This window comes from Apiospora kogelbergensis, assembly GCF_038363985.1.
Source record: "Apiospora kogelbergensis strain CBS 113332 chromosome Unknown utg000003l_segment0_segment0, whole genome shotgun sequence".
In the NCBI taxonomy this organism is placed as follows: Eukaryota; Fungi; Ascomycota; class Sordariomycetes; order Amphisphaeriales; family Apiosporaceae; genus Apiospora; species Apiospora kogelbergensis.
Genome location: NW_027117420.1, coordinates 1,632,433 through 1,657,718, shown reverse-complemented (window position 1 = coordinate 1,657,718; position 25,286 = coordinate 1,632,433). Strand labels below are relative to the sequence as shown.

At 53.6% G+C, this 25,286-nt stretch overlaps 10 protein-coding genes across 10 annotated transcripts; 3 read left to right on the top strand and 7 right to left on the bottom strand.

Moving 5' to 3' along the window:
* Nucleotides 1-143: 143 nt before the first annotated feature.
* PG998_005278 (SNF2 family N-terminal domain-containing protein) lies at nucleotides 144-2,933 on the bottom strand (the record flags this gene model as incomplete). Its single annotated transcript, XM_066872096.1, has 1 exon — nucleotides 144-2,933. The coding sequence occupies one exon, from the start codon at nucleotides 2,931-2,933 to the stop codon at nucleotides 144-146; it is 2,790 nt and encodes a 929-aa protein (XP_066732193.1).
* Nucleotides 2,934-4,086: 1,153 nt separating this feature from the next.
* On the bottom strand, nucleotides 4,087-5,636 carry PG998_005277 (carbohydrate-binding module family 66 protein; the record flags this gene model as incomplete). The annotated part of the gene is made up of 2 exons (XM_066872095.1): nucleotides 4,087-4,346; nucleotides 4,373-5,636. The coding sequence occupies 2 exons, from the start codon at nucleotides 5,634-5,636 to the stop codon at nucleotides 4,087-4,089; spliced, it is 1,524 nt and encodes a 507-aa protein (XP_066732192.1).
* A 925-nt stretch (nucleotides 5,637-6,561) lies between these two features.
* Nucleotides 6,562-7,005, bottom strand: PG998_005276 (uncharacterized protein; the record flags this gene model as incomplete). Its single annotated transcript, XM_066872094.1, has 1 exon — nucleotides 6,562-7,005. The coding sequence occupies one exon, from the start codon at nucleotides 7,003-7,005 to the stop codon at nucleotides 6,562-6,564; it is 444 nt and encodes a 147-aa protein (XP_066732191.1).
* A 1,983-nt stretch (nucleotides 7,006-8,988) lies between these two features.
* Nucleotides 8,989-11,466, top strand: PG998_005275 (uncharacterized protein; the record flags this gene model as incomplete). Its single annotated transcript, XM_066872093.1, has 7 exons — nucleotides 8,989-9,017; nucleotides 9,131-9,867; nucleotides 10,040-10,149; nucleotides 10,211-10,356; nucleotides 10,415-10,567; nucleotides 10,616-10,674; nucleotides 11,099-11,466. The coding sequence occupies 7 exons, from the start codon at nucleotides 8,989-8,991 to the stop codon at nucleotides 11,464-11,466; spliced, it is 1,602 nt and encodes a 533-aa protein (XP_066732190.1).
* Nucleotides 11,467-12,394: 928 nt separating this feature from the next.
* PG998_005274 (uncharacterized protein) lies at nucleotides 12,395-14,037 on the top strand (the record flags this gene model as incomplete). The annotated part of the gene is made up of 6 exons (XM_066872092.1): nucleotides 12,395-12,544; nucleotides 12,633-12,879; nucleotides 12,950-13,060; nucleotides 13,137-13,254; nucleotides 13,324-13,517; nucleotides 13,598-14,037. 6 exons carry the CDS (start codon nucleotides 12,395-12,397, stop codon nucleotides 14,035-14,037), a joined length of 1,260 nt encoding a protein of 419 aa, XP_066732189.1.
* Nucleotides 14,038-14,414: 377 nt separating this feature from the next.
* PG998_005273 (Beta-lactamase-related protein) lies at nucleotides 14,415-16,161 on the top strand (the record flags this gene model as incomplete). Its single annotated transcript, XM_066872091.1, has 2 exons — nucleotides 14,415-14,785; nucleotides 14,892-16,161. The coding sequence occupies 2 exons, from the start codon at nucleotides 14,415-14,417 to the stop codon at nucleotides 16,159-16,161; spliced, it is 1,641 nt and encodes a 546-aa protein (XP_066732188.1).
* A 957-nt stretch (nucleotides 16,162-17,118) lies between these two features.
* Nucleotides 17,119-18,332, bottom strand: PG998_005272 (uncharacterized protein; the record flags this gene model as incomplete). Its single annotated transcript, XM_066872090.1, has 4 exons — nucleotides 17,119-17,360; nucleotides 17,425-17,511; nucleotides 17,564-17,882; nucleotides 17,931-18,332. 4 exons carry the CDS (start codon nucleotides 18,330-18,332, stop codon nucleotides 17,119-17,121), a joined length of 1,050 nt encoding a protein of 349 aa, XP_066732187.1.
* Nucleotides 18,333-19,585: 1,253 nt separating this feature from the next.
* On the bottom strand, nucleotides 19,586-21,045 carry PG998_005271 (uncharacterized protein; the record flags this gene model as incomplete). The annotated part of the gene is made up of 4 exons (XM_066872089.1): nucleotides 19,586-19,897; nucleotides 19,992-20,696; nucleotides 20,783-20,819; nucleotides 20,906-21,045. The coding sequence occupies 4 exons, from the start codon at nucleotides 21,043-21,045 to the stop codon at nucleotides 19,586-19,588; spliced, it is 1,194 nt and encodes a 397-aa protein (XP_066732186.1).
* Nucleotides 21,046-21,872: 827 nt separating this feature from the next.
* PG998_005270 (uncharacterized protein) lies at nucleotides 21,873-23,013 on the bottom strand (the record flags this gene model as incomplete). The annotated part of the gene is made up of 2 exons (XM_066872088.1): nucleotides 21,873-22,504; nucleotides 22,611-23,013. 2 exons carry the CDS (start codon nucleotides 23,011-23,013, stop codon nucleotides 21,873-21,875), a joined length of 1,035 nt encoding a protein of 344 aa, XP_066732185.1.
* A 32-nt stretch (nucleotides 23,014-23,045) lies between these two features.
* PG998_005269 (Serine/threonine-protein kinase PRR1) lies at nucleotides 23,046-24,275 on the bottom strand (the record flags this gene model as incomplete). Its single annotated transcript, XM_066872087.1, has 1 exon — nucleotides 23,046-24,275. One exon carries the CDS (start codon nucleotides 24,273-24,275, stop codon nucleotides 23,046-23,048), a length of 1,230 nt encoding a protein of 409 aa, XP_066732184.1.
* Nucleotides 24,276-25,286: the final 1,011 nt, after the last annotated feature.

The window sequence follows — 25,286 nt, the reverse complement described above, 5'->3', positions numbered from 1 at the left end:
CCGACAACAAAAAATAATACAAAACCACCAATAGCCTAAGAACGGACAAACACCAAAGTTCGCGCCGCCCTCTCGCTTTTGGTGACGAAGATAAAAATCTCAAAACAAGGCAAAGGTGGGTGCACGTTCCCTTAAGGTCAAAATCACCGGGCTCCGAACAGGCCTCGGATCTCTTGCAAAGTCAATTGCCCGGTGCGACGGGCACCGTCTTCGCTGAGCGCGGCACCCACGAGTCGGCGCTTCTGCTCCTGGAGCTCGAGAATGCGGTCCTCAATCGTGCCGGCCACGAGGACGCGGTGCACTGTCACGTCGCGGAGCTGACCGATACGGTGCGCGCGGTCGACGGCCTGGTCCTCTACAAAGGGGTTCCAGAACGGCTCGAGCACCACCACCTGGCTCGCCGCCGTGAGGTTGAGGCCCGCGTTACCGGCCGTCAGACTCACTAGTAGCACACGCGTGCCGATATTGCTTTTGCCAGTTCCGAACGCTGGAGCGGCGGCAGCGGGTACTCGGGAGAACTGTTTGACCGCCTCGTCTCGGGCTGCGGGCCGCATCGACCCGTCGTACCGCGCATACGAAAACTTGCCGTCGTGCAGCGGCACCTCAAGCAGATCGAGGAACGACGTCCATAGACTAAATACCAATATCTTCTCGTCGGGCTTTTCGTCGCGGAGGCGTCGCAACAGGTCCATGGTGGCGTCGATTTTGGCGCTCGTGACCCAGTCCTTGCGGAGTCGCTGCAAGTAGGCAGCCTTGGCCGTGGCGTTGCGTTGGCTCTCGCGTTTGAGGTCGGCAAGCGTTATAACTTTATTCTTCTCCTTGTAGCCCCCATCATTCTTCTTGGTCCGTTTTGCTGAATGAGGCTGCGACGCTAGCGACGGCGATGGTAAGCCTGCTTCACTTTTAATATGCCTCTTGGGGGTACGTGACCGTTCCGCGGCACTCCCTACTGCTGGCGTGGGTGCGACCGTGAGCTTGCCCCTACTGATCATGGTTTGTCGTCCCCGGGATAGGAACGAATCCGCTTTGTTAATGAAGTCCTCGAGTTCTTTCAGTGAATCTTTGTTCGCTTGAGGTATCCCACCTTTCGGTTGCACATTTTCTCCTTGAAGGCCTCGGGCAGGCAATACCTTCGGAACCGACAGAGTTGATGATGTTGACTCTTCAATTTTGACCAGTGGCACCTTTGACTCCTCGGCCCCTTCCTGCTTCACCTCTCGATTCATGCGATTGCTGCCAGATATTCTTTCTTTCTTGACCTTTCGACCCAGCGAACTCTCGTCATCAGTTTCTGAATCAGAAGTCGCTGAGTCGTCATGTCTGCCGTATCCGATCCCTGCCACGCCCCGCCCATGGGCTCGCACGAAGTAAGTATGGCAGATGATCCTGTCAGGCAAAATCTCCGCCGTACAACCATCGTGGGGGCACGTGGTGTCGGCTCCTGATCTTGGTCCGTCCCCGCCCCGTCCCTCAAGGACGCTAACCTGCATAGCGGCTGTGAAGCACTGGCAGCAAATATGGTGGCCGCAGGGGGCAATGATTATGGGATCCATAGTCAGCTCGTCGCAGATGGGGCAATGAAACGAAGGCTGGGCGCACACCAGCTCCACCACATCGGCGGCCAAGTCCAGAGCGAGCTCGATCATGCCATCCGAATCAATCTCGGCCCCGTCGGGAATTCCAAAGTTCTTGATGAGATTTGGGTGGCTGCAGACCTGGCGCAGGCGGAGAATGAGAACCAGGATGAACATGTAGTTCTTCTTCTTGGATTTGGAGTTGCTATAATTCTCAAACTTCTTGCGGTGTTGCTCTTCCAGCTCGTTGTAAAATCTCGCTTGGTCCTCGTTGAATTCGGCTTTGAGCTCGACAATCGTTTTGGTGGGCAGATTCAAGATCTGCTTGCCATCCAGCATGCTGTACTTCGAACGTCGCAGCGTGAAACTCCAGATCAAGGCCCGAAGCCGCCTCATAGCTTCGCTATGCTCGTCGTCATCCCACTTCCGGATGGGTCTATCGATATCCTGACTGAACTCTTCCCACCAACGGTAAGGCTCAATGCGGAGAAAACGAATCAGAGAGTATATCTCTGAGGTGTTGTTCATGAAAGGGGTACCGGTCATGCAGATCCTGTAGGTACCCTTGATCTTACAAACGGCTTCCGATGCAGTGGATTTGCGGTTCTTGATGTTGTGGGCCTCGTCCAGGATGATTCGGTGGAACATGGCATTGGGAGCCAGTAATCCATTGAGGCGCTTTCGACGAAACTCCTGACCAACTGTTCCGTAGGTTGTAAGGACTACATCGTATTTCATGAGCTTAGTGGGCGTCATGCCCTTCTTACTCTGGCTATGGTAGATGAAGGTTTTCAGCCGGTAGTGCCTCTCAATCTTCTGGCGGATTTCAGTCTCCCACTGCTTGAGCAGCGCCAGAGGAGCCACGATCAGGGTCGTCTTGCGCGAATCAACGTTTGACGGGTGAGCCAGGATGAGGGCCAGTGCCTGGATGGTTTTGCCTAGGCCCATGGTGTCGGCCAGGAGAGCGCCCTTCTTGTCGCTCTTTTCCTGCTTTAAAAGCCAAGTAAGCCCGACCAGCTGGTGTTCCATCAACTCGCAACGCATCTGAATTGGTGTGTCTAGCCGATTACCGAGCGCAATCTCATGCTCGGGCACGGATAGGAGGTTTTGGAGGTTTGCGCGCACGTTCACCTGCGACTGCGACCCAAGGGGATCGTAAACTGCGCCGGGTTGACCATAGACGTCCTGCGAAACAGAATGGGCATCCCGTTTCAGCCCACGGTTGTATGTTGGGGATGCGGTTGAGAGGTTCGCGATGGCGTGAGCAATATGGGAGCTGGCCGCAGAGGAAGGTGGTGCCGCACCGTCCATATATCTGTGGTCATCGTAGTCATCGTCAAATTCGTCGAGGGGATCCATGGTCGTAGACTGTGATGGGTGCGATCGTGGTGTCGGGGTACGAGCCAGCCTTGCACTTGAAGATTCAGGCTTTAGTCGGCGACCACGCCCCGGTTCAAACTAAGTCAAGCCACGCTTCCAAGTAAGATTTCAGATTGCTACTGCGAACCAAGTTGAACAGGAAGCTTCTCGTACCTTGGCCATCTTGTCAATGGAAGTGGGTGTCACATTCCTGGATGGGACATGGACATGAGCCTGCTGCGGGGTCGAAGTTGTGTTTGCCGGCGCTGGAGATTGTGAAGAGGGGGGCGTCGGGAGGGTTCATGTCTGGTTATGTGCAAGTTTCCGAGTGACGAGGCTCGGCGAAGTGACCTGTTGCATCGTTGCAAGGCAACCGTTTACAAGTCGAATCGTTTGCGCCCGTAAGTGAATTGGCACTCAAGCAATAGGCTAGCAAACACGGATGGCTATCTCGAGGGTCGGTATTGGGTGCGTAGGTTTCGTGCAAACGGTGATCTGCGTTGATAGATGCGAATGGAAGGAGAGGAACTTCAAATTATGTCATCTGGTGCTGGAACTGACACGAAACGCGCACCATGCCATCAGGGTTCTGTCACGAGGTCATGTGATTTGCCACTGGCAACTTTCACGATCCGATTAGCCAATCCAATACGAATAGTTCAGGGTGAAATAATGCAGTTAAATGCAATAGACAGTTGGATATTACGTTTAGCAATTCGCGCAGGTTCTTCTCTCGTGAGTTGTCCAATGGTCGCCGTCGCAGAGGCGCAGTCGCAGAGGGTGCTTTACGCCATGCAGCCTTACAGCTCTAGAGCTCCAAAACTCCCAGGTGCTTTAGCGCTCTCGGTACTCGTTAGTACCGACTAAAAAGCGCTAATCTCCACGTATACACCCAGAGAGTTCAGTGCAAGAATTACTCACGCCGTGCAGAGTTGTATACACAATAATGATGCAGGTATAGAATATTGTAGCAGGGGCAGTTCGGCTGCATGCAGCTAGGGTATAAAAGGCACATCAGCTGCTGCGCAGCCATAGTCAGATCTTCATCGAATACACACTCTTTCACCTTCTCTTCTAGAGGCCCTGGTGGCCATACCGTACCAGGTGTTTTCAATATATATCCAAGTGATACTCGTCCCCTACCCTATTGTTTTCATGTAGGCTTATCAACAGAGACTTGTCCGAACTCGCCCGCCGCGCCGTGAACCGCAACCCCATCGGCGCCCGACGTGTAGGTCGAATCTGTCGCCGTAATCAACGCCGTCTCCATGCTGTCTAGGTAGACCTTGATATCGCTCCCCACCGCGGTGACTCTCATCGTGTAGTCAGTAGCTGCTTGAAGCCGCGCAGCCGACGCCTGACCGAGCGTCGTCATAGTGCCGTTTGAGTTGGCTTTGCTCAGCACCACGTAGCCTGCCGCCGAGATGCCAGCATAGTACCCGTCAAAGACCGCCGGCCCCGTCCCGTTCGCGCCCCCATGTTGGAGGCACGGAACACCAACCCCACATCGCTGCGCTCCCGCGTTCCGTTCGAAACGGCGACTGTCGCAGTCATGACGAGGTCTGTGAAGTTGGTGTCCAGCATTGCGAGGCCGTCGCCGCGGCAGACGCCCACGAGATGCCCGTCCGCGACGGTCCAGTTGTCAACCTTGTCGCCGTACATCTTCCAGCCAACGGAGTCGCCATCCGCAAAGTTGTCGTGCACTAGCATTTTGACGGGCGCGATAGTGCCGTCGTCGTTGAAATACATGCGGTCGTAGGCGAGCACGCGGTGGTTACCGTCCGTCTCGCTGAGCGGGCGGCGATGGTAGACGATGTAGTAAATCTCCGTCCCGGGAACGTGGATGACACCGTGGTGGCCGCTGCCGGTCGCGACGGCCGTGTCCTGCTGCAGGATTTTGGCTTTGCGCGAAAAGGGGCCCAGCGGGGAGTCGGCCATGGCGTAAGAGACGCTATAGTCCGGGCCGCCCCAGCCGCCCTCGGACCACATGAAGTAGTAGGTGCCATTGCGCTTGATCATCTGTGAGCCCTCGGTGTAGTTCTCGGGCGTGATTTCCTTATACTGAGAAGCCGTAGTACTGTTTCGGTCATCCGTGAGGTTCCCGATGGAAATCATGTCCTCGTTGAGCTTGGCCACATTGGCATGACTATGCCCGCCATAGTAGATGTAGGCCTGGCCATCATCGTCGAGGAAGACGTCTTGATCGATAGGCTGCGCGCCGTTGTGGTAGTGCCCGATGAGCGGGGCGCCGATGGCGTCGACGTAAGGACCCTCGGGCCGGTCAGCCACAGCAACGCCTATGCCGCCCACCAAGGTCCCGTTGGCGTCCTCGTCCTCCTGAATGTCATTCGCCCCAAAGTAGAGGTAGTACTTGCCGTTGCGCGCAATGGGAGCGGGCGCCCATACAGCCTTGGTGGCCCACTTGACATCCTTTGTCGTGAGGATATTAGGATGTTTCGTCCAGTGGACCAAGTCCGGGCTCGAGAAGGCGTCCAGGTAGGTCTGCTCCTCGTAGGCGTATGAGGACGTCGGGAAAACCCAATACTGGCCCTCGTAGAACTCGTTGTCCGGATCGGCGTACCAGCCAGGTACGAAGGGGTTCCCCGCGGGCGCGGTCGGATAGTCAGGTACTATGCCGGTCTGTTGCTGGCTGGTCAGGCCGGCCGTATGGCCGAGCGTCGCTAGGACTATTTGCGGCAGCATCCTTTACTGTGCGGAGTATCCAGCCAAATTGCGGGGTTCGTGAACGTCGTCAACCCGAGAGCTCTGTTCTTGGACAGTCGCACAATAGAACACCAAGATCGTACACATAACCAAACTCTCTTAAAGAAAAACTTATCTGAGGTTGGGGATTAAACAAGGCGCAGGTTGGGAAGGGCTCATGACGACCACGCGACGTCGTGTTGATGATCTGAGAATACGGCAGCTGATCCACACCGATCTGCAACCACCCGTTTACCCCAGAAACAGATGGTGTCATGAGCCAATCGTGTTTGAAGATGTCCCGCCAATTACACTGCCGCATGTCTTGACGGCCACGACGACCACGGAGAGTCGGAAATGAAGGGCTTCAGATGCTATCGCTGCAGCTGGCTAACCGGGAGTAAGCAAGTGAAGAAGCAGATGACAGGCACAGTCTAGGTGTTTTACCTGTCTCAATCTCGACCTCGTCCGAACACCGAACGAGAAAGCAGAGTTCCGCTAGCAAAACTTACTGAACCGTAATCCAACTGTAGAATCAAAACAATGCATGTACGGATTTAATGCAATCGCTAGATATTATCAGCTACCTGGAAGGCTGGTTCAAATGGGCCGCCCTAGCCAACCACCGACTATATGCAACTTGATCTGCTGTTGTATGTACTGACCACAGCCTGAGACTAGTGCAGCTGGCCAATGTGGCATTACAAGTGACACTGCGCGCAGAAGCTAACAACCAACGACATAGAGAATTAAGCCAAGCGAGATCGACAATGAATGAAGAGCAAAATAAGATTTGAATTGTAGCACCTAAGTTTAAACTATATGTAATTTCGAATGACATTGCTACTGATCAGTCATTAAATGAATTGGGTAAAATACATTAAAGCAGCCCAGCGCCCTCAGTTATGTTCCATACATTCTCTTTCTACCGTTCGGTGGATTCCTTAGCATGCATAGTAAGTACAGGCAGCACGAGTGCAAAGACCGCGTGAGAGGCAGCTACACTAAAGAATGCCCCGAAAGTCAGACAAGGGGATAGGTAGAAAGCCGGCCAGATAACAGTGCAGCTCTCAGGGAATGTGAGGAACGACTGATACATGAGAAGCCATGTGTAGTACCCAAGCGCCAAGTAAACAAGAGGATAGCAGTTGAAGACGTAGGCCAAAAATGCCGGGAGAAACGGGAGCAACAAAAGAGTTATGACAGCAATCCAGTCAAACCCCCGCAACCACTTTGAATCGTTGACAAAAGGCCCCCGGATCTTGTACCGGAAGATAAGAACGTAGATCCAGTTGCGGCTGCGTCGAATTCTCTCCTCGTTTTCATCATAGGGTAGCTCTTCGGTCATCGCGGCGGAGGGTGGCGGCATTGCAGTCGGTGCCTGAGTCTCAGTCCGAAGCACGTTATGAACGTCAGTTTGGAACCATGTGAACTCTGTCGCAAGTCGATAGTAACGATATACCATGGGTGTGATAACTTCTTTGTTCCAAACGTCCGTGGCCGAGAACTGCGTGTGCGCAGTCCTTACCTCTTTCTCAAGTTCGGCGATCCCCTTTGCCAGTACCGTTCGTTCATTCTTGAATTCATCGAATGATTGCCTGTAATTTTCGTTCTTCTTCGGTTTTTCCTCATTGGCTTCCACCGATTTTATCCACCAGCCTGGATAGCTTTGACTCCTTTGAACCAGTTTTGGGACAGCACTTGGGTTCCTGGTACTCAGTTCGTCTATCCTTGACTGACACTCTTCGAGCTCCTTAAGGAAATAAGCACATCTCTCTTCAACCCTTCGATACCACTCTGTTCGTTCTTGGCGCAAAGGTGACTTAGGTTTGGTGTCATTGAAAGGGTTGTGCCTCCGCCTGTCGCCTCTGGGCTGGATTCTACCCGACTGTTGGTTATTTAAAACGGAAGACAAGATCTGCAACTGCTGTGAGTTTGTCTCTTTGAATGCGTCGTGTATTGTGTGCAACTTACAAAAGGCCTCATTACTAGTATCTGTGGGCGTTGCCAAAGGGCTAGGGCATCAGGAAACAGTAATGATGATCTACTATTGTATAAGACATCTATCTGCCTTTCACATAGGTGTTACTCTAGTGTATCATATCTACTGTGGATGATGGAGAACCGTCGAATCTCAGAGTCCTTTATCGCTACAAGTTCAGTTAGACTGACAAAGAATTGAAAATACACCCCGGCCTTCCGCGATTATGTTGGCGGCCAACAAGCTTGTGTGACAAAGATTCAATCGAATGCGATCATTAAAAGAGTGGACAAAGATCCGTACTGAGGCAGCATCTGGTCCAATACACCCAGTAGGTCCTTGTCTCCCCAGCTAGTATTTGCCGGTTCAGTGCAGAATGGGCTGAATCGCCAACTGGCAGCAAACTACAAACGACTGTCGCACTAATGCAGGTTGGCATAGGCAAAACAGAAACTAAAACGTCTTTTCCCCTCGAGCGGACAGCAGGCCGTCGGATACAAGCCGTTTGATGGCAGCTCTTGAAGCGAGGTCGGTACGTGGTGGTGACAAGAGTCACTGCTGGTTCTGGTACCGACCCCGCCTGTGGTCGACTGCTGCAGTGCCTGTACCTGGTCCGTCCACCTGCCACCCCCACGTTTGTTTCACTGGAATACTACTAGAACCACCAAGTCAAGTCGCAATGAACAATGAAGCGGCTGATCCAGAAACTCTAATTCGACTACTTGCACAAGGACAACGACGACGACCCTTTACTATGGTGTTCTGCTCCTCTTCCGCGGCTGGTGTGATGGGGAGACGCGGCTCGTTTTCGCCCAGCCCTGTCACCTGTCGTCAAAAAGGGCACTTGTTGACTTTTCTCTCGGATCCTGCTTGAGCGATGGGGCTCCCTCGGTGTGCTTGGCCCCTCGACTGCCTGTTCACTATGGAAGTCGTCGCCTTGCGCTACGACTAACAACTTTTCATTCCCGTATCCTGTCGTCCAGACCAGCTCGAAGTGCCCGGAACAAGGACATCAGCAAGTGCTGAGGCTAGGTCGTTGCGTAATGCGTCCTCATGATGGACGGCATTATCGACCATCGAGGTTGCCATTCTAGATCACGGGTGAGAAGCCGGGTTTAAGGTGTATAATCAAGTTGGAAAAGAGGCGGGGAGTCATATCAGCCTGGTAGAGGCCAAGTACAAGTCACCAAGGTCGATCCAAGCAAACAGAAGGTCATTTCATTGGAATTACCCCAAGGGCAGGGGAAAACGATGCATCTTTTATTGTCTGCTGCAGCAACCCGTGATTTTTGTTTGATGCGTCGGCCAAGGCACCAGCTAAAAGCAAGTGGAAGCCGGCCAAAGATCGACTTACTCTGCTATAGAGTCGTCATGTTCTCGTCTCACGGCCCAAATGGAATGTCTGATTTATCCCTCCAACCCCCTTCTATCTAGAGCCCGTTTCCACGCCAGCATGTCATTTACTAAGGGGTAAGTCTCCCTCAACAAAAGCCGCAGGGAACTAACATCACAGCAGCACGGCCGCCCTGTACTTGGGGTGTCGCCACACCAAATTGGCATTGGGTTTCCGCAAAGGCAATGGAGACCAGCAGCTGTCTTCGGTGCCATTTGATGGGGTGCGCAACGACCCCGACTACCCCGATTCAAATGACGAGTTCGAGTTCATCGCCTATGCGGGCTTGACCCCCGACCGACAGTGGGTAGAAGGTCGTGCCGCCTTGTCGTGTAACACCCAAGTTCCTATCAAGACGCTGCTGGTCTGGGTGTCGGGTATCCGGCGCACCGCGATCATCGATCGCATCCCCGGCGGCCAACTGACCCGCGAGCTTTTCCACGACGAACTCATCACTATAGACACGGCCCGGGCCATCCTACTACGCCACCTGCGCCGCATGACTACGATGATGCTAATGCATGCTAATCGCCAGCAGGTGGACGTCGTGCGGATCGTTCTCCTCTATCCTAGTTACCTGTGGCCAGCGGAGGGGGAAGATGATTTCGACCGATACAAAGACTGCTATCGGGGCTTGATGCGGGCTTGCCTTTCCCACCGCATCGAGTTCTATCCGATTAACGAAGGCCTCGCGTCCATTCTGTACATGTCGGAACCCTTTGTTGACAGTATCTCCGGTTCCACCAAGGCGCTCCTGCCCAACCTGTTCTCAGACATGTACACGGCCAAATGGGCCTATCTGCTTTTTGTCGATTGGGGCAGCAGCACTATGGTGAATTTCGTCGTCTCCATTGCCAGTTTGCTATGTCACCCCCTTTTTGCTCATCTACTAACAGGCGTAGAACATCCAGGTCTAACAGCGTTTTTCAAAGATGGCACGATTACGCATACCAACCCAGTGGAATTTGGCTATTCTCCCGGTATGTGCATGTCCTTGACTGGCGCAACAAGCTTACTGACGCGCAATAGGTGTTGTGAGCGGCAGCGATATTGCCAACGATGACGTGCGGAGCCTGATCCAGCGAGATCTGACACAGATGTCCCAGGCTGGCTTGGCCGACTTCCGGGAAGGCACTCTGGTACGATATCACGGTCTCATCCGCAGACTCCGCTAACTGGCTGCAGGCGCGCTACTGCCAGGTCTTTGAGCGACAGAAGCGACAGATTGACTACTCTGAGTACACCATCAGAAACAGAACGCTTTATCTTCACGATGACGAGGACAATGGTGCCGACATACAAATTGACCTCCCTGCGAAAGAACTCGCCCGCATCTTCGAGCATGCGTACAATCCTGGGCTGAGGCTCCTCCAAAAGAGTGATCCACCGTGTCTTAACCTCCAGCATTGCCTTTACCGTAATCTTCTCGGGAGGGAGTGTCATGAACCATGGCCTCCGGAAGAAGCTGGAGTCGGTCATGGAACGCTACAAAAGACACGCCGTCAATAAGGGGGTCGAGCTCCGCACCGTGTTCATGTCGGACCTCCAGACTCGATGGTGAGTCTCTCTGTCTACTAGCTTTAGCTGTATGCTGACTCGATCCAGGTTTACCACCAACGCGTGCGGCGCAGCTGGTGCTTTCGACCGCGCGCCCTCATTTGCCAGTATAGTACATGACATAAGTATCGGCGTCCAGCGAGTCGACATTGACCTTAAGTATGTTGGAACACAACGTAGATACCGATATCCATTCGACCGCGCTCAACTCCTCTTTAGTATGGTAGGCAAGATTCCGCCCTCCGAGTAACCTCTGCTGACATGGATAGTCGCACGACTGGCTGTACCTTGTGGTGTTCCCTGGCTGCATTCAGGACGATCGGGCTATGCAACTCAACCTGGCCTGCGACCCTTTGTATCACACGAACCACCAGATATCGGGTGGAATAGCGCCTAGCATTCCAAGCTCGACCAAGTACAATGAAGATATCACCACGTTATACGATCTTGGCTGCCTGGTCTAGACGCCCCACGCCCGAGACTATGTCAGCGTCGCACTCGGTGGTCGCCGTTTACGATGTTTGATGGCAGGGGAGCAGTATATCGCGCTCAAGGACAACATTCTCCCGGTGGTTCTGAGCATCTACGCGTGCAACATGACCGGCAGAAAGCTACACAAGCCGCATGATACGAAGTATGTGCTGCGGCTGCGGCCGGACCCGGCGACGCGGCAGGCCATCGTGTCGCAGGAGTACGATTTCGCAAAACTAGCAGTGCCGTTTTGGTGCTCCTCCTGCGCCCGCGAGAACGATGGGGTCGTCGGTGTTTGTCGTGAGTGTGAGCATTACAGCCTCTGTGCCACGTGTGCTGGGCAGTCCAAGCCGACGCATGAGCATCGGCTGCGCTTCTTGGACCTGGACCCGCACGGTCTCACTGATCCAGACGAGCCGTCAATGTAGTGTATTCATAGTATTTCAATTCAATAACATGTTGGAGCTGTCAGATCGTGGGACACGAAGGAAACTATAGAGGCACACGAACTCTGGCTGCCCCGGTAGATTGCAACGCGATCTGATTGTCACCAAGATGGAGGCCCACCTCCAGATGATCGCGACGATACCCATCGCCTGACTTGGAAATGCAAAGGTATCACCGATGCATCGTGCCAATGCTCTGTCCCTCTCCCTCATTTAACGTGCATACGCGAAAGGCATATGGGCTCCCGCTGTAAAGAGGGTATTCAATCTGGAGATCAGTGGCCCATGTATCGGGGCCGTATCCGGGCCAATCAACCATGGAATAACAAGCGACGTCCAGTCCGTCCATTCCCCTTGCGACAAGTTCAGCTCGGCACGGGAAGTGGAGGAGGGGCGAGCGAAGCCTGTCTTGAAGGAGTCGCGGTTGGGTATTTCAATGCCCGTCGGAGACTCGCAGTTTCATCTCCACGTCCACTGTCAGACTGGGGCACTGATCTCGGTAAAAGCTGTTTGGGTAGTATCGCACCCCAGTCGCACGCATATGCGCTATTGCGGCAAAAACTGCTTAGTTGCCTGTTGGCTGCATGTGGCATGACTGCCCACTCACACTCGCCATGATGCATGCAACGCGATGCACACGGCAGGACGCCAATTATCCCGTCCCGCGCGCGCACTTCCTGACTCTCGAGGTCCGACCGAGGGTGGGAGGAGGAGGTTGTAGTTGTTGTTGCTGCTGCCGGTCCTTCTCCCGCTCTCACTTAAGTAAAAGCTTGGTCGCCTTTACCGATAAGAGATGAGTACCCTGACGCGCTTGTTCTGCTCTCATCTCGGAACGAGAGAAAGACTTGGCTTTTGCTAGGCAGCCCCCAATCAACCTCGTCAAACATCGGATGAACCCAGATCGATCGACATGCCCGCAGATGACCAGGGAACCCGCCTCATGGCAGTGCTATGGGCATTGACAGCCATCGTCTTCACATTTCTGCTTTTGCGGATATATACCCGCGTCATCTGTGTCGCCTCCTACGGCGTCGATGACCACTTCTTCCTCGTGGCGTTTGTGAGTAACACTCCTACTACCGCGGTGCCGCGCACATGTCATGTCGTTTCAGTGCCCACGCTCACATCGAGATGCACCGTGGCTTTAGCTGCTCATGGTTGCATCAGACGCCGCCATCACTGTGGCCGTGGGGAAAGGATTCGGCCGGGACGACCTCGACGAAGACACCAAGTATAATACAATCTTTTGGAGGGACGTGGGCCAATCCAATGCGCTAGTAGCAACAGCCGCCGCGAAGGCCTCGGTGGGATTCTTCATGACCCGCCTCGTCATCGTGAGGTGGCAGAAAATCCTCATCTCGATGGCCATGGGTACACTGGGCGTTATTTGTGTCCGTGAGTACTTAGCCCTTGTTCGAATTCGATTCGTCAGCTGCAGAGGTCCGACTAACTCACTTGCTCGCAGTAATGGCCATTTTTACATGGGCTGCATGCACGCCCATCGAGTTCTCCTGGGATGATCGCATCCCTGGCGGAACATGCATCAACACGGTGCCACTAGGAGTGGCCATGGGACGTAAGCGCAACACAATGTCCCAGCCCTTTGCTCGGATTCCAAGAAGCCTGCTGATCATCTCCAACCCGATATGAAGTTGGCACAGTTTTCATCGACCTCCTATTTGCTTTGCTACCTTGGAACTTCGTTTGGAAGTTGAACATGTCTCGAAAGGACAAGCTGATTATTGCGGGAAGTCTGAGCTTAGGACTACTGTAAGTTCCTCTCTTACAACCGGCTCTTGACAGAAATATCGGAGTGGCTTACAAAGCATTATCAACCAGAGCTGCCGTAGCTGGCATCATACGCATTACCTATGTTCGAGGCGTCCGTGAAGTCGTCTATGAAATGATAATCTGGTCTCAGGTCGAGATATGCGTCACCATGATTTGCGTCAGCATACCGGTTTGCCGCCCCTTATGGAGCCGCACAATAGGGGGCTGGTTCAATAACACAAAAAGGAGGAACAGCGGGTATGGTAAGGCTCTCCCTTCGCGACTACCTAAATCGTGCTACCAGTTGTGAAGGTGACTTTTACGCTTGACTAACTTCGAACAGTTCCGGTGCAGCAGGATGAGCCAAGGCAACAACATCAACTCGGAGAACCCGTCGGATTGCGCACCATTGGCGGCACTCCAATGTTCGGGGCCAGGGTGGTCCAGTCTTCGAAACCATCGAGAAAGTCGTCAAGACCCAGTGCCAACTTGGCCAGTTTCGACTCTAAGGCGGATCCCTCTCACCCGCAAGACCATCATCACGATGAAGACGACGATGCAAGCGATCGTGGGATTGTGAAGAAGGATGCCGCAGAGATCAAGCACACGCCTAGCGTGCCAGAAGGGCAGGTGGACTCGGCCAGAATTCACAAGGACTGGGTATTGGGGCATATCGGGACGGAGGTGCAGGCAGAGGCTATCGAGGGTGCTCAAAGATCACCTCCCTTGGTGAGCGAGCATGGAATCACGCGCACGAAGACCTTCCAAGTGCACAGGGTGTGAATGGGTGTCGGGAGCGACAGAAGTAAACGTATTACGGCGTTTTTACCTCAAATACCCCTTTAGGGAATCAAGTGCAGTAGTCAACAGGTGGTATACTTAATACGTACGATAAACAACAAATAATTTCCAAAAACCTACAATATGGCAATGCGTTAATACTACGCTGACAGCGGGTCAACGGCATAGTGTCATTATGATTCATCCACTAAGCAAGCTATACTGTGGCTCACCTCTCAGCCACAACACGTAATAAGACTCGGACTTGATAGACGGGTACGTTATATGCACAGGCTTTTATCTGATTTCGGTATCTTCAAAGACAAACCCTCTTCATTCCCACACACCACAAACCACAACGGCAAGTTCTCCGCGTCATTATGGAGGATTATTGCCGCTCAGCTGCTTTCGAGGCTCGCATCCAGGCGATGATGCAATCGTATCATGTTCCAGGCCTCTCGCTTGCTATTGTCCACGAGGGCAAAATCACCTCGGTAGGTTGGGGCAAGGCGTCGCTGAACCCGCCAAGGCCATGTACTCCGGATACGCTATTCGATATAGCATCGTGTTCCAAGTCACTGACGGCGGCTTCGGTGGCGCTCCTGGTCGACGACGACGAGAAGTACCCCGAGGTGCAGTGGGACGCCCTCATGTCCGACTTACTGCCCGACGACTTCGTTATGCCAGGGGTGGGGTATACAGAAAGTATCACCGTGGACGATGTTTTGAGCCACAGGACCGGCATGCCCCGGTATGTATTCTGAGACATATTTTTCCATACAGTGAAGAGCCTTGCCAAGGCGCAACTCACGGTACTGATAATGCCATTCTTCCTGCTGAGACTGCGTATCATCTAGTCACGATCTTTCATATTTGGGTCCCCTCGCGGTACAGACAGATAATGCGAGGTCCGTCACAAGGAACCTGAGGAACCTGAGCGTATGCGCGCCTCTCCGCTCCAAGTACATGTACAACAACATGATGTATACGGTTGCAACGCACCTAGTCGAGGTCAAGGCCAAGACAACCTTCGGCGACTTCCTCGACCAGAACTTCTTCGGGCCCCTGGGTATGCAGTCCACCTGCCTCCAGCCCTCGGAAGCCCGGAGAAGGGGGTTTGGAGCCCGGATCGGCACCGGTTACGACTGGGACAAGGAGACCTCCACCTACCTCGATATCCAGTGGCCTGACGCGCCCGAGGCGCAAGGCGCGGGTCTGGTGATGTCGAGCGCCAACGACCTCATCAAGTGGGTGAAAGCCCTCCTACATTGCGAGGGGCCCATCAACGGGAGAGTCTACCAAGGCCTCTTGCGGCTCCGCACCATTATGGAGTCGACATGGAAGGGTCGAAAGTCCAAACCGAACACGACACCACCCGTGTATGCCGCCGGTCTCGAGGTCTACACGTACAGGGGGCAACGAGTCGTCTCCCACGACGGATCTGGGTTCGGCTTCTCCGGCCGCTTCTTCTTGCTGCCCGACCTAAAGTTCGGTGCTGTGTTCCTCGGTAACGCCGACGGTACTTTCGACATACAAAGCATTATCACAAAAGACCTTATTGATGAGCTTCTCGGCGTGCCTATCCCAGAACGCCGCCATTTTAGACAGTTCATCGGGTCGAAACCTCCCAAGCCGCTGAAGCCCAAAGCTTCCCGGGCAACATCTAAGGCTAAGACCCCAACCGAATCAGAGGAGAAGGGTGCTCTTGGGGTTGGAAGCGGCAATGCGAACATTACCAAAGCTGATTCGGAGTCATTCATGCCCAGCGGTAAAAGTGAGGAGGTGAAGGACCCACCGGCAAGCACCCAAACCGCACCCCTGAGCGCGTACACAGGCCCGTACTGGCACCCCGGTTACCGGATGTTTACGGTGGGAATTCGGGCGGAGAAGCTCTTCATCGATGCGTCCGACCGATCCTACGGGTTCACAATCACCTTCGACCAGATCGCGAACGAATCCAAGATCACTGGCCGCATGAAATACTGCCTGACGGCGGGCGGGGATGGCCCTATAGACGCCGAATTTGTGTGGGAGAACGGGCGGGTCGTCAGGATGGGGTTGGATTTGGAGTCTTGTGTCAAGGAATTGATCTGGTTTGAGAAAAAGGGGGTTGATAATGACGCCTAACTTTGAATGCAGTGTTACATTGGAGGCTCAAATAATATCCTCCTCTCAGGTGGGTTTATCGCCACATTGGCCCAGCATCGCGTAATCGTGGCTCATAAATGTCTCCAGCCAGAGTTCACGGTCTTTTGAACCCTTCCATTGCAATACCGATATGCAATCCAGCCGCTGATATCTTAGCGTGTCATCACCGAGCGGGTCTCTCTGGCCATCCACCCATAGTGGCCATGAAGGCCGGACAGGATCGTACTCATCAAAGGCGCCAGTAATTCCTTCTTGATCGTGGTGATGAGAGGTTTTATCACAAATAGACAAAATAATCTGCTGAAACGAGCAAACACGGGAGAAGAGGGGAGGGCTGATTTAGTAAAGTTCAAGACACAATCCACAGAACTCGAGTTTGATAATGTCAAGGCTACCCATTTCCCTTCTTGCTTATGGGTATGTAAAGATAGCTTAGTAGCCTGTGAGACTTGGGGCACTTCTTGGAATGGAGAGCCAGTGAGTTTATGTAGGATCTATTCCTTCTGGTATAAACGCATGATGTCGGGGCGGAGTGATGAGGTGATACTGCAGGTTGTATACTAGTGCTTATCTTCACCCACTGTAAGCTACACAAGATGGAAGTGAAGTGGATCAATGTGTTCTTACGACCCAATTAACTAATAATAGCGTAGAACACAATTTTATGAACACTGCTGGTATCATGGATTGCCATGATCACTACAGGCGTTCATCATCATTCAACCAAGGAACGACCGCACCCGAGTTATGGGCTATTCACTAACAGTTTGAACATCTGGAATAGTGACTGGCTGTTGCGCCTATATATATTTTTGTATTTGCCGTATCGGCTGGACCGGCCCAGTAAGTGGAAGTAAAACCCCAGAACGAAAGAAAGAAAAATGAGTCAACCAAAGAACGCCCTCCACTTTCTGTCCTCCGCTTCATCTATAGTGGTCATTGCATGAATCCCATGCCGCAAATGGTGTACCTTGTCGCTACGACTCCTCCTCGGCCAAGGGCGCAGAGCTCGACGGCAGCGAGCGGCCCTTCTTCCCCCTTCTTTCCTTTGTACAGCTGTGTCTTCTTCTTTGGCTCCGGCTTGGAGTTGACCTTCTTGCATTTCTTCCCCTTGGCGAGCTTACAGGCCATTTCTTTCTCGTCTCCCAAGGAAGATAGAGGAAGCTCAACCAAGGCGTCTGGTAAAGTGGACACGTTAGATATATTTTCCACCTTCTTGGACATATGTGAGATATTACTTACCGAAAAGGGCGTCTGGGCCGAAGCTGAAAGGCGGCTTTTGACCACAAACATCCGTGACGAAGTCACCGAAGAAATCAGTCCCTGTCGCTGTTTGGCTGTTAGTTCAGAGCTCGTACAGTCACCTCAAGAATAAACCTACCACCGTGCTCATAAGCTGATTTTGCTGCTTTGACAAGTTTTGCCGTGATCTTGCCGGTTCTGACGGCAACGCCCGCGCCGGGGATGAAAGAAATACCCCAGTCGACTATATCTTTCAAGAGACCGAAGCTAGCCGCGCACAAGAACTTGAGGCCTTCTTCGATGGCCTTCTTTAGCTCCTCGAGGCCGTTGGCAATGAAGACAACAAGGACTTTAGCAATCTCAGGGACATCGCATTTGCAGACACCCGGGATCCATTGGTCGCCATTTTCGTCCAGCTTGTATACCGCCTTCTTGTTTGGCTCTACTGCGCCGTAGCACTGGGAATGTGTTAGTAAGGGGACTGTATGTATATGGAGAGCTCTTACGGTAACGCCGCCAAGGGAGTCGATCTGGTCTTTCTGGTTAGGCTTTTCTCCGTTCTGTCTGCTAATAAAGGTCCTCTCTATGGCCGACTGGCGATCCTTGGCTTTCTTGCCCGCATTCGGCTCCTTCTTGCACTGCTTTTCGCAAAGCCCAAGGCCTCTTTCCTTGGGCCCAGCGCCTCGGTAGAATAAGCACATGCCGTTCAGCTCGCATGCTTTAGCCACGGCGTCCATCTGCTTTTTGGACGGTTTGCCTGTTTTCGGAAGGTCGGTCCATGGATCGTAGGCTCGAAGCCCCAGTTCCCGAGTCGACACCATATCAGAAGCTGGATGAGCATGGGCCGTATCTAGACCGAGTCCGGCCAACAGCAGCAGGGCTGGCAAAAGCCTCTGCGTGAACCACATGATGAGAATTAGCTTTGTAAAAAAACAAACTGCGTCAAAGAGGATAATTCCGGTGTCGAGACTCAGTTAGATGTGTGTAACTGTGATTCTCAAGACGAGTTAATATTGATTGCATTCTATCACTTATATATACATTACTATCAACAGTAGGATTCTGGCAGTGCGATTTGTTCGGCGTGTAGCTAAAAATGGCCAACTTCGCCCCCAAAGGAAGCGGGAGGTCGGCCGAGTTTCGCTCAAGCCTGCCGTATTCTATTCGCGAACGATTCCGTGCCTCTCTGCTTATGCATAGCCTCGCAGTAGCTGATTTTAGTATCTGCTGCAAATGGTGTTAAGCTGCAGCCTCGCCGCTTATGTTTAAACCGGAGCCGCGCCGTATAATCCCTGGCGAGCGTGGGTAAGCAAATGTCTTGGCAAATTACCTGCACACGACCATGATTGTGTACTGCCAAAGTCTCATCAAGGGAAAACGGCAGCAGGTTGCTATTCATACGACCTGCGGTACTGCTATCGGTCCGTTAATACTGATATCGGGAATCCGTAATTGTGTCAATACAGTACAGTGAGCCGCTACTCCACTGGCACTAAGCCAGTGTTGGATGTCGAGGCTTGACATTTAGACACGCCGACCAACTGAGTTAGACCCCCACGAATCATACGACGAGGCAAAGGTTACAAGTCGTCGTCGCATTGGATCTGTAGGAAAGATCACCAAGGCCGTAGCACCAAGAATCTTTATTGTTGGTGAGTGATGATGAAATTACCTGCCCAGAGGTACCATATGCGGATCACTTACGTTAGAGACTATAAATAGCAATCATTGAACCCCACGTCGATTATACGCAGTATCGTCAAATCTTACCTGCAAGTAAGCCTACACCTCTAAAACCATCGACTAAGCCCCAATCTAGGCATAATATATAGACAATTGGAACTCAACCATCTTTATGAAGCCATACAGTCAGAGAGAGCCGTCTGCTCCCTCCTGCCCAGGAGTTGGCATCGGATATCAGCTATATTATCATCCATCAAGACATATTATCGTGAGATCCTACGGAGCCAATCGCAACGGGTATTCATGACCATCACGTAAACTCTCATCTCGCCACCGTGTCACATAATGTCAACGCTCATGCTGAATTTGTGACATGCCAATCATTTTATCCGCTCTTCCGTTCACTCAGCATTCTATCTCTATTCGAGCGTGCCAAGAAATAGGCTGAGATCTCCTCAGCAATTTACATACTGCCATTTTACAGCCTCGGCGACTCCGGATTGACCAAACAATACCGATACCGCGGCTTTCCCGCATGCAGGTCGCGCAGGGCCGCGTTGGCCTCCTTCATGGGCCGCTCCTCGACCCAGGGCCGCAAGTCGTGCGCGGCCGCGAACGCGAGCATCTCGCGCGTCTCGGCCGCGGACCCGATGCAGGACCCGGCAAAGTTGAGGCTGCGCGTGACCAGCGCTGCGGGCGGGTCGATGGCAAAGGGCCCGTCGTCCGGGTTGCCGACGTGCACGAGGGTGCCACGGGGCTTGAGCAGGGAGAGGTAGGCGCGAACGGGGGCCTGGCGGGCAGGTCGTTAGCTTACTCAGACAACTAAAAGCGTTTGGGTGCTGCGGTGAAGAGGAGAAGAGCGGTTGGCCCGAAAAGAGACACACCTTGGCGGAAGCCACCGTACTGATCAACAAGTCCAACTGCCCATAATACTTCTTAAACCACCCCTTCCCGCCCTCCTCGCTAGCAAGGTAATCATGCGCCCCCAGCCGAAGCGCCTCCTCTCTCTTCGCCTCCTTCCGGGAGATGGCCAGCACCAGGTCGGCACCCATGGCGCGTGCGAACAGGACGCCGTAGTGACCCAACCCGCCTAGCCCGACGATGCCTACTTTCTTCCCTTTTGCGGATCTCGCACTATCGGCGGGGTCAAAGTCCAGCCAGCGCTTGAGGGGCGAGTACATGGTGACGCCTGCACACATCATGGTGGCGGCGGCGGCCGAGCTCAGTCCCGCGGGGATCGCGAAGGCGAAACGGCCGGGCGTGCGGTGGTGCGTCGCGTAGCCGCCGTAACCTTTGTCGCCGTTGTGGTGGGGGCCCGGGTAGGTCCAGCGGGCGCGAGGGCAGAACTGCTCGTTCTTTTCGGCCGGGTCTTGGTTGTTGCTGCAGTTGACGCAGGGGCCCTTGATCGTTGTCTTGTTGCCGTGGCTGCTGCTGTCCGAGGCCGATGCCAAAAGACCCTCGCAATTGTCGGCCAGACAGCCGACGCCAACGCGGTCGCCGACATTGTGCCCGCCGGCAGCCTGGGATCCAACGCGGACCACCTCGCCGACGATCTCGTGGCCCACGATGATTGGGTACGGCGCGGGATACTGCCAAGAGCAGGACGAATCAGTAGACGTCCGCCCTGGGATGTACGTACCTCTTGCGAACTCATATCCCTTGGATGTCAACTCACCCAACCACTGCTCAGCGTATGCAAGTCACTTCCGCACCTATCATGAGCGAGCTTTCAAGTTAGACCAGCCAATCCTTGTGACTACTCCAACTGAGGGCGAGCGATTGACGTGCCGTCACTTACATGCCGCAATGCGTGATTCGGATGTCGATGTCCGTCTCCTCCCAGCGCTTCGGCTCGAACTCGGTCCAGACCATATTGCCCTCGGCCGAGGCAGGGTCCCGGCCGACCCAGCCCTCGAACTTATAGTTTCGCTGCGACATCACAGCCTTCGGGGACCAAGAGGAGAACAGCGAAAGAGCAAGCTGTCGGCGTATCAGGAGTCAATGGTGTTTGATACAGGAAGGAGCCTCACAATACCACAGGACAGTAATTAGGACAGAGTGATGTATCATTGAATGACGTCCAATTAACCTAGACCGCCCGTTGCCTGCGGAGTTCTCTCCGCAAACCACCAAGCCATGGTGGGGAACTGGGTGCGGGGAGTTTGGAGCCGAGGCACACACAAGTGACAAGGTATCGATCGGTCTATGTAACTCTACATGGGTACTTGTCTACTCAATGTGCCGGCGGCAGTCTTGGGGTTGGAGAGCCGGTTTGCTGAATCAGTGGGTAAAACTGCAGACAGCCAGAAGAGACATGGAGCGGGTTGGGCAATCAGAAAACCTACGATTCGCAATTGGCTTATATAGGCCTCCAGCCGAGGGTAAGTCAGAAGGGAAAACCCACTTACGATGGACACGCGGCGTAACAGCCAGATGAGAGGGGGCAGCGTGAAGAAATAGCCCGCTAAGTTGGAGTCGATTCAAGCTCTTTGGGGGTATTTTCCTATGATAAGAACCCCAAAACGCCAATAGTTTTATGGTAGTCCTCTCTGCGCCCTTGCCAATGGACTCTATCGCTGCTAAGATAAGAACAAAAAAGAACAGGCGCCGACAATAAGCAGCGCCATTATAAGTAGGTAAGCATAGTCAGTAAAGTCCCCCAGATAATGTGAAGCTACCGCCACAGAAGCGAGTGTTACCTGCTAATTCGGTCTCGTAGCAAAGAAGAAGCGGGATATGGTATGGGGCCGCTCTGCTGAAACGAGTTATGCAGATTGGCTGTAGCTGAAGAGCGAGAATTCGATGGACCAAAAAAGTAAACACGTCGTTAGTGTCATAATACTTCGACGCCTTCGTCCTCCGCTCGGAAATGGGGGGCCTCCTTCCACCTGGACGCCGCCCCGTACCCATTCGTTTGCCGCCACCTTGTCGATAGTCCAACGGCTGCGGGCTCTCTTGAGAAGCCCTTCCGTCACTTCCATGGCACCCTTCAGGCCTTTGGATTCGAACTTGGCTTCGTCGCCTTCATGATCGCCATCGTCTCCGGCGTAGTCAATCCATCTCCATTCAACCCGGGCAATCCTGTGGCTTGTGCGGCTGCGCATCCTGTGCGCATCGCTGGCGCCAGGTGGCGGGTCGAATGGTAGGCGTGACTCGAGCAACGAATAGAGGAGTACTCCCATGGACCAGGCATCAATGGCCCGGCCGTCATAAGGCTGTCCCAGTATCACTTCAGGGGCAGCATAATCGTCGGAGCCACATCGCGTTTCCAACTTCTCATCATCGGCAACGAAACGCGACAGTCCGAGATCGGTCAATGTGATAATGGAGTCTGGATACGTTTGCCAATCATGGTTAGGGTTCGCCAGTTCGTCGGCAGGAATGTTCACGAGGACATCTAGATGGGTTAGCTGGGCAATCCATACACGAGAGTTACGATGATTGTACATGATGACTTCGGCATTTCGAAACAGCTGGCGGAATAAAGAAAATGGTTCACCTACTCTCGAGTTTGATATCACGGTGCACTATACGCCGGTCGTGGAGATATCTCACGGCGCCCACGAGTTCCGCAAAGATGCGCCTCAATAGGGGCGGCGAAAGCAAGTCTCGGTGTGTTGTGGCGACGTCAAACAAATCCCCGCCGGGGCAATAGCTCAAGACAAGGAGGGCTCTCGTCGGTTCGATATTCCAAGCTTTGAGATGCACAATCGACGGGTGGTTTATGGATCGCATGATTTCGAGTTCTCGCTTGAGGCTCATCTCGATGCGTTGCTCGGACGCCCCGCCACGCGGACCATGCTCGCATACCTTAACGGCCACCAGAGTCTTCAGATCAGGCTCGACGGGTGTTGTTGCGCCGCTCTCCTCGCCGTCGTCCACGGCGACCTGGCTGGTTGCGAGCATGACGCGGCTAAAGGTTCCTTCCCCGAGCTGCTTCACCGCACGCCACCTCCGCAGTTTATTGTCTTCTTTTCCACGGGCCTCGAAGTATTCGAAACGGGGTTTCTTCGAAAGCCGGCTGGCGGAACCATCGTTGCTCTGCGATGATTCACTTGGCGGGGGAGTAGGGGGTTCGTGGCCGCTATTAGACCACGAGCGGCGGAGAGATTCGGTTCGCGGCGCAGATTATGGTCGCCGTCGCCGCTGTTGTTGTGGTGGTGGTCGCCCGATCGAGAATGCGATCCAGAAACCGTGAGCTGCCTCTTAGGTATAGTCATCGGATCGGGTATGTATTCACTGACACTCCTGTTGCGTCCATGCATCTTGTCACCGTTGCTAGATATACTGTTTTCTGGAGGCTCGCCTGCTCTGAGACCAGCATACACCTTTCTTTTAGACTGGTTTGCAAGACAAGCGGCTACGGACTCGCCACTCGAAGTGACCAGAACGGAATCAGGCATAATCGTCGGCAAGCTGATTTCCCTGGACGGTGGCCTCGCACCAAGTCTCCTCCACGGCCCTGGCGAATCGCCTAACAGTAATGGAGAAGGCAACGGAGTCAGATCGCCCATAGCCGCTATGATAGGACTAGGCACGGCCGAACTGCAGGCAGAGCCAATATTATTGACAAATGCCCGCTTCACGGATGGTGTTCTCGATACGGGCCGGAGGCTAGCAGACGATGACTTTTTGTTGAGGCGGTTGGACGAACTCAGCCCGTAGTTGCTGTTGAGGCTCTCTGTTCGGGAAGGGGTCTGGCTGGGAAAATCGGTGTTGATGGAGAGGCAGTCGAGGTTTCGGGACCCCAGTGGGGTAGATGGGCAGGGTGCGCCGTCGTTGGGATCCGCGTACGTTTCTTCGGCTATGGTCTCTGATGGCGGCGACGGTGATATAGTGTTGGATCGGAACTGAATCTGACCGGGGCGCACCGGGAGCTTGGAGTTCATCGTGTCATCGGTACTGGTGGTTTGGTCGGAGCGATGGGATGAAACGTCATGGTGGAACGAAGGCGGTGATAGACGGATGGCCTGGTTGGAAAGAAGGCTCTGGTGGTTGAAAAAGGCAGCGGTATCCTTGGACGGCCGGGTAGGCGTAGTCGGGGCGTTCGAGGTATCTAAAAGAGGTAGGGCGTCCGGGGTAGGCAGGTGCTGGCTCTCGTTGCCACGGACGAATGCATGTGCAGCATGTGGCAGGGTCTGGGGTGGTGGCCTGGTGGTGTTACTCATGTTTGGTATGTGATAAGGGAGAGGTAAGCTGAGAACGGCCAGGATCGAACAATCGAATGGGAGACACGGGGGAGGGGCCTGTATTCGATCAAGGACGAAAAAAGGTTGGCGGCCTTTGGTGTGGTGTGGCAGCTAAGGTTCGCAAGTACTGGCAGTGTACCGAGACAAACGAGGATTAGATGCACTACTGGGTTTGGTGTGTAGGTTGACATGCGACTACCGCCGGGGCGGATTCGTCGTCTCGGCTTGTATAATAAACGTGCAGGAAAAGGTGCAGCAGCAAGATAACGGGAGTGCCCTCGATCAAAGCTGTCGAGTCGGAGCAAAATAAAGCAGAGCAAAAGCCAGAAAGTGCTAGAGCGGGATTTCCGTTACAAGCATTGGTCCATCTGAGCGGTACAGTGGGATGAAGCTGCGACAGATACTGTCTGTCAGTCTGCTTGAGCCGCTTGATGGAAGCCGTATGGATATCAGGATCCCCGGGGTGCCGTTTCCCGTCGTGTCTTTGTGGAAGCAAAGTGATTGATCCGACAGGTCCGTACAGAAACCGTTCATACAGTAACAAACAGTCGGGAACAGTAAAGGGGAGGGAGGGGTTTGCGATAGTGGATGTGCTCCAACCCAAAAGAAGAAGAACCAAAAAAAGAGAGCCGGAACGAAGGGAAGTCGAGAAAAGAATGAAGAGTGGGAAATGTGGGGGTTGATGCCGGGCTAGCGAGAAGCAAGACAGCAGAGCCCGAGAGCTTCAGTCAGAGAAGGCGAGCACGGAGAGATAGAGAGAGAGAGAGGGAGAGAGATAGGCAATGCATGCATAGGCTTAGGCAGGATCACCGTCAGCCTTTCGGGGGCGCGGGATGGATCAGACGTCGTCGGGACTGGCAGACTGCGAATGGGACGCACAGTGACAGAGAGACAAGACAGGCAGCCCAGACCTGAGATGAGAACAATTTTTGATTGAGTGATTCTGATTTGATCGACTTTGGGCGAATGGATGGGTCCTGTAACGTTGAG